Below are 13,080 nucleotides of genomic sequence, written 5' to 3' on the forward strand. Positions count from 1 at the left end.
TGAAAATCAAAATACTTGTGACATTTTATTGTTACATTAACAAACCATTTTTCAATTCCTATTAGTAGCTTGCAAATCGTCTATATTTGTATATGTGACATATATTTTATCTTGTACAAATCTGGTAACCTAAATTAGACCCGTTGTCAAAACTTGTTTTTACTGAGTCCAATGTTTTCATTGCGTTCTTTATTTTAATTTACATTTCTTACTTTAATTTTTTGTTAAATTGATTTCCCTTGTGTAATAACGGGCGGGAACTATAAAGAAGTAATATCTTACGACCAATTAAATTGTTTTGTGTTACGTGGTCCATAACTATACTATGCGCGAAATCTGTCTGATCTACCTATAGTTATCAGGCTATGGTCTAAGAGACTCTGTGGTGCAGCTGGTAATCAATCTATGTCAAATGTCTATGCCTACTCTGCTCTATGGACGGTTTGTGACTGAAAATCTGAAAAACTGAGATTGTTCTCGATTCCGAATTCATTACTTTTCGGTAAATACCTGATTATAGAAAAATCAGTACAATGTTACAGAAAATTCGCCGGTAGTTCTTTTATGTCAACAATATATTCAGCAATTATCACAATTTTATCTCCAATGATTTCACAATATTATTTGTGTAGGTTACTTTATAAATAGTTAAATCCATTCAATTTACTTTTTTGAAATCTGAAGAATAAAGATGTTTTGTTGGGGTAATTCAACTCATCATGAGTTGTATATAAATGGAGCAGATATAAAAGATTTGGTGAGTCCTCATATACATTAACTTCTTTTGAAGGCAATTTTTCATAGTAAAACAATATATTTATGGTTCAGAATTTCCTTAGTTAACCATAACAAAAAAAAAAAGATTATTAAAAATAAGTACCGATACGACCGTTCTACAATTTTAATAACTTTTACAGGTTTGAAATTTACTTACCATATACACTTATCAATAATTAAATTATATTTTTCGTCTCTGCACTAAATATATAGGTTATAAAACCAACATTATCGAAATGGAAGGAAAGCAATCATTTACAAGTTGTAGCTGCTGGAGAATTCCATACCCTGTATCTAACAAACCATGGACATTTGTATTCTTGTGGAAGCAATGATGTGGGCCAACTTGGACGTCACACACAAAGCAGTGATGGAGAAACCCCAGGTATTAGTAACTACGCAAAATGTAGTTAATATAAATTATACTTCTAGAGAAAAATTATATTTTTCAAACACCTTTCAAAAATAAAATTCTACAAATGTATGTATTTGAAGCTCAAGATGACTTGGCAATTTTTTATATCATAGTAGTAAGTTAATATATTCAACTCTACAACATTTTTTAATATCAAACAGAATGCAAAGAGACTCAGTGGCACTAAATGTGTTAACCAAGGTTTGAAACTGATGATTGTCTATTAATTGTTGTATTTAGTAATTATATAAGTTGTTTAATTCTTTTTAGATTTAGTTGAAACTTTCAAAGGCTGTACAATATCAACAGTAGCATGTGGAATTCAGCACTCAATGGCGCTAGATGAATGGGGCCAGCCATTCAGTTGGGGTTCGGACAGTATGGGACAACTGGGGAGCAATCTTGGTGCTCATGCTCAAGACAAACCCAAAATTATTAAGTTCCTTGCAGCAAAAAGTGTAATACAGATTGCATGCGGATCATATCACTCAATTGCTCTAACAAATAGTAAGTTGATCTTATTTTAAACTATGACCCATTGTTAGCGCTACATTTTATTGTTCGAATGATGTTTTATGTTATAAGGCCCATTTACAAATCTTTAAAAGTTCAAACATAGTATATGTTAAACATGTAAGGCGAGATAAAGCCTTGATTAAAATTTGTACTTATAAAAAAGTGTCTAATCAAAGTATGATGATGGGGATTTAATTAATGTAAATTATGATTATTCAAAGTTAATTTTAGCAAAGGGATAAAAAAATGTTCATTACTTTTTCTTGTATTTTATTATGTATATTGTAGATGGTGATCTATATTCATGGGGTGCAAATAGTTATGGACAATGTGGGTTGGGAAATATGACAAACAAGGAAACCACACCACAACAGATTACATCATTGTTTGGTGTGCCTATAGCATTGGTGGCTTGTGGTAGTAACCACACATTTGTTTTATCTAAGTAAGTTATGTTTTAGTGATTAAATTTAAAAAAATATTTAATTTAATTTACAAAGAAAGCTAAGTAATGATATTAAAAAAATGACAACATTAATTATTTGATTCTACATTATTTCAAATTTCAGTTATTTCATTTTCTTATATATACTGATTAAGTAATTACAAAATATGTTAATATATTAATATATAATAATTAATTAATAATAATTGAAAATTACTACTAAAGTAAAAGAAATAGTAATTTAATATAGTTAGGTAAATTTTTATTCAATAAAATGAATAAATACCCTTTTTATTTTTAGGACATTTTTTGCAATAAAGTTTTTTTTAACATAGACATTTTATCAAGAAGTGACCTGACTTAAATCACTCTAAAATATATATATTTTTTTAGATCCGGTGCAGTTTTTGGTTGGGGTAAAAATAGTAATGGACAATTAGGCCTACAAGACAGAGAGAATAGATATTATCCTACACATTTGAAAACATTGAGAAATGTTAAGGTAATAATAGTACTAGCTTTTACCTGCAACACTGTCTGCGCAGAATTTAAAAAGAGTGAAAAGTATCTCAAATGTTACTTGAGTCTATGTTCTATATCTGGGCAAAAAAATCAATAAGATGTGTTGATCAGTTGCAGAGTTATCAAGTAAATTTGTAAATTTATCCCACAGGGAATGTAACTATTTCCGGGATCAAAGGTAGTCATTTAGTAGCGTTTAGCTGTTTTGGAGATATTCTCTAGTAAATATCCATCTATCTAAACATTCACATTTATAATATTAGTAAGATTACTTTTAGATACAAATGACAAAAAGTAAGTGAAATATAAGACATTATTTTCATTCTGGTTGTTTTGAGACAGTTGATGTACAGATTGTGATGGGTATAAATGGAATTAATTTAATGTATGGAAAAGTGGATTTAAGTTTCAATAATTTTTTACACTGGGAAATCATACTAAACCTTTTCTATATGTGAATTATCTGTATGGGAAGTTGTTCTTATGTCCTTTTACCTATGACCTTGACATGAGTACCATTGTTGTTTGTGTTGCATGCATATACAATAGGATTGAATGAAAAGATGTAAACATTGTAGTTTGACATTGTTTAGTTGATACTTTAAATTATTAAATGTTCCAAATCACTTCATCATTTGTAAAAAAAATACGAATGTTAACCATATATAAAATACTAGCTTTTACCCGCGACTCCGTCCGCGCGGAATAAAAAAATGCACACAAGATAAAAAAGTTCCTATGTCCGTCTCCTAGCTCTAACCTACCTCCCCATAAATTTTCAGCTAAATCTGTTCTACCGATCTTGAGTTATAAATAGTGTAACTTACACGACTTTCTTTTATATATATAGATTTTTCTTGTAGGTGTGTCATATATCATGCGGCGAAGATTTCACAGCATTTCTGACGTTAGATGGAGGCGTGTTTACTTGCGGCTCAGGAGAATATGGTCAGACTGGTCATGGAACCACCAGAGACGAGTTAGTTCCTAAGAAGGTATACTAAATTAACCTATTAAACTAAAGTATTGAATCTTTTTTTAACTGCTCGTGTAAGGAATGGCCAAAATTGAGTTTTTTAAGTGATATGCTAATTTAAAAAATATCTCAAAATACACTCACAGGGTATAAAGTACCTACTTAAATGGTACAGTTGCCCTTTCAAATAATTCCTTAGAAAATATTTAGGACACTATTCATATAATATAAGAAAATCTTTATAGCTTTTAATAAATCCTTGGATATCTTAATGCTATGTAAGTTGTGTAAGGTACCAATCGACTCATATTCCTTCTAAAGTGTCATAGAGTCAAGTTTTTTTTTTGTATTTGTTTTAGGTGATGGAACTAATGGGTAGTACGGTGACACAAGTGGCGAGCGGGCGCCGTCACCTGCTGTGCGTAGTCGGAGACCGCATCCTGGCGTGCGGGTACGGCGCTCGCGGTCAGCTCGGCTGCCCTCACATGACCTTCGCATTGGTACCCACACCGGTACCCTTCACACCTAATGATGATTCACCGGTCAGTTTTATTCATACACTAACTGTCATATACAGTCATTTTATGGTAACTTGGAATAGATATAGAACTGAGAGATAAGATTTTATGAATGACAATTGGTAAATGATTATTTGGTTTACCTGACGTTGGGTCACAGCCAATATACTTGAAACTGATATCGGAGTTCCGGATTTTTAGTCTTTATGTTGGAAACGAGGAAGGTAATTGATACTAATCTTAGAGTGAACAACTTAGTATTTAGTATTACTGAGTAAAATGTAATGAACCGTGTTTTCTTTTTTTTCCCTGCAGACTGATAATATTGGACAAAGTAAGGTGAATAACATACTTAATGTTTTTGTAGCAGTTAATGCTTATGGTATTTGTAATTTTTATTTTTTCACTAGTGTCTCTCTTCTCTATAGTTATTGAAATAAAACTAGTTCTACACTTAATACCTTACTGCTTCTTAATTAGGTACTAAAAATTTCTGTTTATAGTTAGTTGAAATAGTAATGTTTAGGTTAAAAAAAAATTTAGACCGTGTTGTAGTAGTAGTGATAAAAAAACTCGATATTTGTTTTTCTGCCTTTAAGCTTTGGGCTGTTTTTGTGGGATGCTATTTAAATCCTATAAAGTCCTCTTTACGGAATATTAAATTCCGTTATTCCGTTATTTAATATCTAAAAAAGTGGTTACTAACGGATTGGTATCCTTTTCATAGCCCCGGAAGAAATCCAAGATGGACAAGGCTAGGAGTTCTAGCAAAGGCAGCGGGCGGTTCTCTAAACTTGACGTTGAGTTATTTCCATTTTTAATTCATTATTACGTAAATAATTTAATGTAAAATTGTTAATGCTTGCATATTTATAAGTTTATTTTGTTCTAATTTTATGCCCTAAGTTAAAAGACAGGTTAAAATACTTTTGGTAATTCACTGTTGAAAATTAAATAATAAAATTTCTTAGTTAATTAACATATTAGCTTACGTACGCGTTGAATATAGGTTACATAAAAATGCGAGGTATTATAGTACAAGTTTATAAATTGAACAAAAAGCATGTGTTAGAATTGTTCAAGTATTTAAATATAGGAACTATATTTAATCTCATATAATATAATATATGTTTGTGTATGTTTTTATATATGTTTTTGTGTATAATGTATACATTTATTGTATTTCTTTGTCAACAGTTCATATCGGATATATTCAGTGGTCCAATAAAAGTGTTTGCGGGTGGTGACCACAGTTTTCTTATAATGAGCAACGATAAAACTCTGTCTGACTTTAGAGTGCCTGACGCTAAAAAACAGATCCTAACACTCACACTGCCGAGACTTGCTGCATGTGAAATGTTTAAAGATGATGATACTGTCAACCAAGTAAGTGAAATTTTATTACTTTGTTGCTTAAAATAAAATTATTGTTATAAAAAAAAAACATTCCCGTATTTAAAATAAGCCATTGTTAATTATTTCATACTCACAAAATTATTCTCTTATTTTTGACCAATTGACAGGATAGAAATGTTTGTTTATGTATTTGGGTTTGATTATATGCCTAATTTAAATAATGACAAGAAGTTTTACTCTCTGCCTTTTCCTTATTATATAGGTAAATTATGTAGTTGATTAATGTTAATTATTTTAAAATTTTCTGAATGTTTGCTAATATTATTTTGCAGGATCTGATGGCATATTTAGAGACAGTGTTTGGTTCACTGGCCTGCATGAACGGCTCCTTCCTGCAGGCGAACAGCGCTCACTTCGGTTGTAACACCAAAGTGCCTGGCGTCGATTTGAAGAGAGCAGAGGAAGCGTTCACACTTATAAGCAGATTTGAAAATACATCTATAAAAAATCTTGTAAGTATGAAATAAATAGATAAAAATTCTGATTTATCTGACTATATTTTAATTTATATAAATATAAAAAAATCTATTGTACTTTATTAAAATAAACTTATTTCACAGATTTTCACTCACTTAACCGAGAATATAATAAAAAAAATGAAAGCATCGCCCCCTGACGCAGAGGTACTACGAGTATTCTTAATATTACCGTTATATCATGAGATGAGAAACCCACGTCGACATCCTGAATTACAGGTATAGTCGTTTTCAAATATTAGGTCCTTACATATGAAATTGGCGTTTTGTATGGGAGGAACAAAAAGTCGAATATTTTTTAATATAATATATTTAATTAATCAAAGTATGAACCATTATTTTCTATGCACTTTTGCCATCTCATAGGTAGTTCATTGATCCCTTTACTAAAAAAACCAGTCGGACGGGAATCAATAAAATCTTTGAAGGCGATTTGGATTGCCCCATCGGAGTTGAATTTTTTCCCTTGCAAGAAGTTATCCAAATTTCGAAAAAAATGGTAATCTGTTGGAGCAAGGTCCGGCGAGTACGGAGGATGTCTTAGACTTTCCAATTGAAGCTCTTCTAATTTAGTAGCCGTCTGTTGCGCAGTGTGTGGTCTAGCGTTGTCGTGAAGCAGCAGTGGCGTGGAGCGATTGACCAGCCTAGGTTGTTTAGCCGCTAGCTTTTCCATCATGGTTTGCAATTGCTGACAATAGACATCAGCCGTAATAGTCTGGCCAGATTTGAGAAAACTGTAATGAACAATACCGGCACTAGTCCACCAAACGCTTACAAGTAACTTTTTTGGGGTTAATTTTCGCTTGGGGCAGGATTTGGCTGGCTGGCCAGGATCCAACCATTGCGCTGAGCGCTTCCGATTATCGTAAAGAACCCATTTTTCATCACAGGTAATGATTCGGTTTAAAATACCTTCATTATTGTGCCGGTTTAGTAATGTAACGCAACATTCGACGCGCGTTTGCCGGTTTGCTTCAGTCAATTCGTGAGGTACCCACCTTTCAAGCTTTTTAATCTTCCCAATTTGGTTCAAGTGAATTAAAACAGTTTTATCACTAACATCGCAGCCTGGAGCTAACTCGGACGTGGTTTGCGATGGATCCGCTTCCACAATAGCCTTCAACTCTTCATTATCAACTTGAGTCTCAGGCCGTCCACGGGGCTTGTTCTGCAGATTGAAATTTCCAGAACGAAAACGTTGGAACCAAAAACGAACTGTGTTTTCTTTTGCAACACGACCGCCAAACACATCATTCACCCTTCGAGTCGTTTCCGCAGCACTAGTGCCACGGCGGAACTCGTACTCGTAAATAATGCGATATTTTAAGTTTTCCATTTTGTAAAATGAGTGACGCAAACAGAAAAAAACAGAAGAAAAAAACAAATGAATGACGGTCATCGAACCACAAATACATGAGTCTATAGCTGTACAAATTTGAATTTGGAATTCCTTACCAAAGAGGAGAAATTCGTGATTAAAGTGGCCAGTACGAAAAACGCCAATTTCATATGTAAGGACCTAATATCTTAATTCTTCAGTTCGTGCAAATCGTTGCTCAGAACATAATGTTGTGTTGGGACGTAGCGGGATGTGAGGGGAAGGAACTGCGCTGTGATTCCATAACCTTGAGCTGCCAAGATATATGAAAAGAACTACACTTTAAATGATTACTTACTTAGATATTTTTCATTGATGAGTTAATATTTAAACAAAACGATCTTTGTGTGAAAACGAATTTTAAAACTCGCAGAATTATTTTTTTGATTTGAGGTTATGACGTAGTAATATGGTGCGGGTTATAGCACATTCTTATTTGAAACGTATCAAGAAACATACTATAATTTATCTTCTATTAACACATGATTTATGTTCGTATGTATTTATGTTTTCAGGGTCCATTTGCGGAAGCATTTAACAAATTAGCTACGTATCCACAAAAGATAGTGCAAATGTGGTGGGAAGCGCAAACCACTGATTACTTTGAAATGCTCGTGGACATATTTAAGAGTGTTATTGTTTACGAATTACATACTGTAGTGCGAGTTAATAAGGTACGATAAGGTTTATCATTTGATAAGTATCCTAAAGATAGCATATCATTTTAAAACGTTGATAAGGTCAAGGACATTTTTTGTTTTATTATACAAGATGTTAACTGTATATTTTTGATGTAATTTAAATAGTCATGGGCAACTCAACTTAAAATTGATGAATTGAAAATCAGCTCTCATTCCAGTTCAATTTTTACCAGCATAGAGATAAGATTTGGGTTTCGAGTTGCAAACTGCTAGTCACCAGACAGCTCGCGGCGGCTCGTCAGCTCACTTAGCTATAGTACATCTCGATGATCTGTAAGCTGCGAAATTAATTGTTGAGCCGCAGATCAACGGTACAAGTACTTGTGACCTGAACTTTTGAGAGCTGCTGCTGCTGCTGCTGAGCTTTTGAAATCAAATTTAGATGTTTGTAAATCAAACATCTAAATTTGACTTCTAATGACTTAAAAATTAATTGATTAAAATAAAATTTTATCACACATATTTTTTATTAATTATTTTTAAACTCTATGCTTTTATAGATATTTCATTGACCCAAAGATATATTATTTATAACAAAATAAAGCCATAGAAAAAATCTACTTATTACAAACCTGGTAGAAAGAAGCTCTCAACTGCATTTTGTTTTAAAAAAATGATATTGTTTTCAGAAGTTATCTTTCACTCACAGTATAGTGCAGATTTTGAATGCATTATCATTCTTAAATAAAATTAATTTCGTGAATCCAAAGAAACCCAAAATTCCAGCTGAATGTTTTTATATAGAAGATCTATGCGACTATGTGGACATTGCAACGGATTACATACATTGGCTTGCTGATCAGGATGTGAGTAAAAAAAGAAAATAAAAAAGTTATAAAGTGGCTTCAAAAGATTGTCTTTCCTCTATTTCTTTCAATTTCTATATACTAACTAACGTTTTTCAGTCGTCACAACCGCACATGTGTAACTACGCGTTTTTATTCGACGTGCAATGTAAATCATTGCTATTGAAGATAGATCAGCAAGTGCAGATGCAGATGGCCATCAGCAGAGCCGCCACGCAGATACTGACACGCCTCTTTTTCGACCCTACCTTCGAGTACCAGAGGAACCAGTTCCTAAACCTCACGGTGTCGAGGAACCACCTGGTGAGGGATACCATGATGCAGATCAGCAGCCATGATACGTCACAGCTCAAGAAACCTCTTAGAGTATGTATTGGTTTTTTGTAATTGTTAAAATGTTTTCTAAAAAAATGTCCTAGAAAATTTTAGTGTAATTAATTGCTAATATCAAAAGATCCAAAACATTGTCTTGCATGAGTTGTTTTTCACATAATTTTCTTTACTGGATAAATGCCTCGTCTCAAGCCATCAGAAAAAATTAAAAAGAAAGGAAGAAAGTAGCCGTATACATAATAAAAACCTTGTCTCAGTTAGGAAGGATGATTAATCATGGCTTGTTTCAGGTAGAATTCGTGGGCGAGGAGGCGGAGGACGCGGGCGGCGTGCGCAAGGAGTTCTTCATGCTGCTACTCAAGGAGATCTTCGACCCAGTCTACGGCATGTTCAAGCAGTCCGAGGAGACCAATATGATATGGTTCTCCAACAACCCTTTTGAAGATGATGTTATGTACTATTTGATTGGTAAGTTTTTGTTTATAATTATTCATATAAAGTTTATTATGTACCAGCTGTCGCCCACGACTCCGTCCGCGCGGAATTAAAAAAGCTTAGTAAGTAACCTATGTGTTCTTCCACAGTATGCTCTACATCTGTGCCAAATTTCATCAAGATACATTGAGTTGTTTTGGAGATACCTTCAAACAAAAAGTTGTTTTGAAACAAATATATAAGTTGTTGGTGTTTACAGAATGATTTATCTTCCAGGTGCAATATATGGTCTAGCTATATATAATTCTATAATTATATATGTACCGTTTCCATTGGTGTTGTACAAGAAACTGCTCGGAGAGTCAGTTATGTTGGACGATCTGTCAGATCTGTATCCAACATTGGCCAACAGTTTGAGGAGTTTGTTAGAGTATCCAGATGAAGATGTCGAGGAGGTTTGTATCATATTTCTTTATTACGTCATAAATGTGACCAACAACTCTATATTCTGATAGCATACATATAAACCATAGCAGTGGCAAATTTACTTTGTCTATAGTTCAAATATTTAGACTTTGGATATTAATTTTTAATTTAAATATTTAAGGTGTTCAGTTTATGTTTCGCGGTGAACACAATTGTGTTCGATGAGATACAAGTTCACAATCTGAAGGAGAACGGCGAGAACATTCCCGTCACACACGAGAACAAGGAGGAGTATGTGGAGTTGTACGTAGACTTTCTGCTCAATAAATCTGTGCTCAATCAATTCAAAGCTTTCGATCAAGGATTCCAGAAGGTAAATATTATGTATCTTATTTTTTTTTGCAATAAACAAAATACATATAACCTAAAAAAAAATATTTATATCATTGTATACCGTGTCATGAGACCAAGATGTTTAGGATAAACTCCGAAACTAATAATTTAGAAGGTATGATAGTTTTCATGTTGATTTATGACCATAACCCTTTGCAAAATCTAGGATCGTATTATTTTTTTCAAATAACTTGGTGCCTCTGCAACTACGCATCGACTCTAGCGAAGTTAAGAGTCGTCAATATCTGAAAACTATAATAGATAATATTTTTATAAAAATATTGATTGTTCCAGGTGTGTGGAGGTAGGATTATAAAGTTGTTCAGATCACACGAGCTGATGTCTGTTGTGATCGGCAACGAGGAGTACGACTGGGAAATGTTTGAGAACAATTGTGAATATAAAAATGGTTACACCTCTACTGACCCACAGATTAGGTACATTTTTCATATATCTATTTTTACATTTTTTTTTCTACTAATTAGTTTCAATATAGAAAATATTATGCAGTTTCAATATTTGATAATATTAAGTAAACAAATTTTTCGTGTATTTTTTTACTAGGGAAAATGTTATTAGAGCTGGATTCAAATAAATAGGAATTTATCATTATATTTTACTTACAGATGGTTCTGGGAGGTGTTCCATGAGCTATCTCTAGAGGATAAAAAGAAATTCCTTCTGTTTCTGACGGGCAGTGATCGTGTTCCCATACAGGGTATGAGAGATATCAAAGTAAGTATATTAAACAAATACAACAAAATATTTGTGTAATAATTTTTTTTTTCACAAAAATGTGGCTCGCTTTTAACACTTTTAATTCATTCGATTCACTTCGCAATATTACACAAAAATGGTAATAGCACTGCATGTGTTAAAATATATATTGTGTTATTTCAGATCAGAATACAGCCGGTAGCTGATGAAAGATTTTATCCCGTAGCCCACACTTGCTTCAATCTACTCGACTTACCTCGGTACAACACCAAAGAACGGCTTAAGTACTATCTCCTGCAAGCTATACAACAGACGCAAGGCTTCTCCTTAGTGTGAACACAATACAAATGGTACTCCTATCGAATTTAATTCGATTACGAATTTGTTATTTTATTATGTCGTAAAATGTATCGTATTGAATCAAAAATAGACAGTTAGATAGTTGAATTGACAATAAGCTTATTTAGATTTTTTTTTTAAACTACAAATTTAAATCAGTTAGCCTATCGGTTTGTTGTAGAAATTCTAGACTTACTTTAATTTAATCAGTATTTTTTTTTATTCTTATCAGATGACTAGTTATCTATAACTAGTCTTTTTATAACCACGCGTTTAATGAATCAAAATAATTTGCCGTTTGCAGTTTTTCTCGTCCGATATTGACATGTACAAATAATTATCTAATACCTATAAGGATTTTGTGGCATTCGGAAAATATGTAAACAATGTCATCTTGAAACTGTCATATTTCGACCAATAGGGGAACAGCAACTGCATGTTTTAATGTTGCCATTTTCATAATTACAAAATTCATAAAAATCGCTCATAATGTTGTCATGTAGAAAATAATTACTACGAGAACTTAGGTCATAAGTTACAAATCAATAGCTTGTTGCAAACGTGGCAAAATGCCGGTAGTTATTAAATATTGCTTACTGGTAACTCTTAAAATAGACGCCTCTATCAATGCTAATAAATTGCCTTAAGATCCTTATAGAATAACATCAGATGAGATCGTGGTTACGCTCTGCAAAAATACTATTTTTGATTCTTTACGAAATAAGCGATGTTTGAAATGTTGACTAGTGCAACTAAATACATACCCTTAGTGTGCTGTTTATCTATAATTTGATATTATGGTGAGTCTCCACTGTAGTAGCACTTGTGTCACAACAATATTCCCTTATCTCTCATTTTTTCCTTTGAAGAAGACGGATAACAATAGTGTTCCTATACATTTGCTACGACAATTCACGATTACTTAAATTCTAAATTGATTAATTACTTTTGCCCCCTATAAACTATGCACCTATAAACTTATAGAATGTCTGCAGGATGAATAGATTAGCTTTTTGTTACCATTAGTGTTTTTGGGAATTTATGACAATTATATGTTGTTGTGCTTAAATATCGCATAAATATCAAAGTACATTTTAAATCATGTAAAACCTAAATCAGTCAAATTGTTTTTATAAATTATGTTAAAACTTAAAACATATCGTTTTTAAATAATATATGCATTTGGTTTTCTTTTGACATGTTCAGTTATGGTTTAATTGTTTAAACTATCGTGAGACATTATAAAATTTAGTTTACTAAATAAAAACTACCACTACCTAGTTTGGAGCCCACCGGAGGCCCTCGCCTCTTTTTTTTTCAGTGAGGAATATTTTTTTTCCCATACTCCGCGCCACGGAAGGGACGAGGTAGTTATGTGAGATTCTCTTCCTTATTGGAAGCATACCCACTAAACCTCTCTTTTCCTCCAACGCATCGGGACGGGACCACGGGCACGCTTTCGCTTTAGTCCGCGATCCCGTCAGGAGCCCT

The 13,080-nt window shown here is 32.9% G+C and overlaps 1 protein-coding gene across 3 annotated transcripts; it reads left to right on the forward strand.

Moving 5' to 3' along the window:
- Positions 1-426: 426 nt before the first annotated feature.
- On the forward strand, positions 427-11,729 carry LOC106720108 (probable E3 ubiquitin-protein ligase HERC4). Of its 3 annotated transcripts, XM_045678847.1 has the most exons (21): positions 427-757; positions 991-1,162; positions 1,463-1,699; positions 1,997-2,153; positions 2,547-2,655; positions 3,539-3,670; positions 4,011-4,193; positions 4,485-4,508; positions 4,897-4,968; positions 5,367-5,555; positions 5,858-6,037; positions 6,146-6,280; positions 7,955-8,113; positions 8,770-8,946; positions 9,046-9,312; positions 9,570-9,747; positions 9,991-10,169; positions 10,322-10,513; positions 10,828-10,970; positions 11,160-11,268; positions 11,434-11,729. In XM_045678847.1, the coding sequence occupies exons 1-21, from the start codon at positions 692-694 to the stop codon at positions 11,584-11,586; spliced, it is 3,213 nt and encodes a 1,070-aa protein (XP_045534803.1). In that variant the 5' UTR covers positions 427-691; the 3' UTR covers positions 11,587-11,729. The 3 variants fall into 3 exon arrangements, with proteins under 3 accessions (XP_045534803.1, XP_045534804.1, XP_045534805.1); XM_045678848.1 differs by lacking the exon at positions 4,485-4,508; XM_045678849.1 differs by lacking the exons at positions 4,485-4,508; positions 4,897-4,968.
- Positions 11,730-13,080: the final 1,351 nt, after the last annotated feature.

The sequence above is a fragment of the Papilio machaon genome, chromosome 8 (assembly GCF_912999745.1).
Source record: "Papilio machaon chromosome 8, ilPapMach1.1, whole genome shotgun sequence".
NCBI classification, from domain to species: domain Eukaryota; kingdom Metazoa; phylum Arthropoda; class Insecta; order Lepidoptera; family Papilionidae; genus Papilio; species Papilio machaon.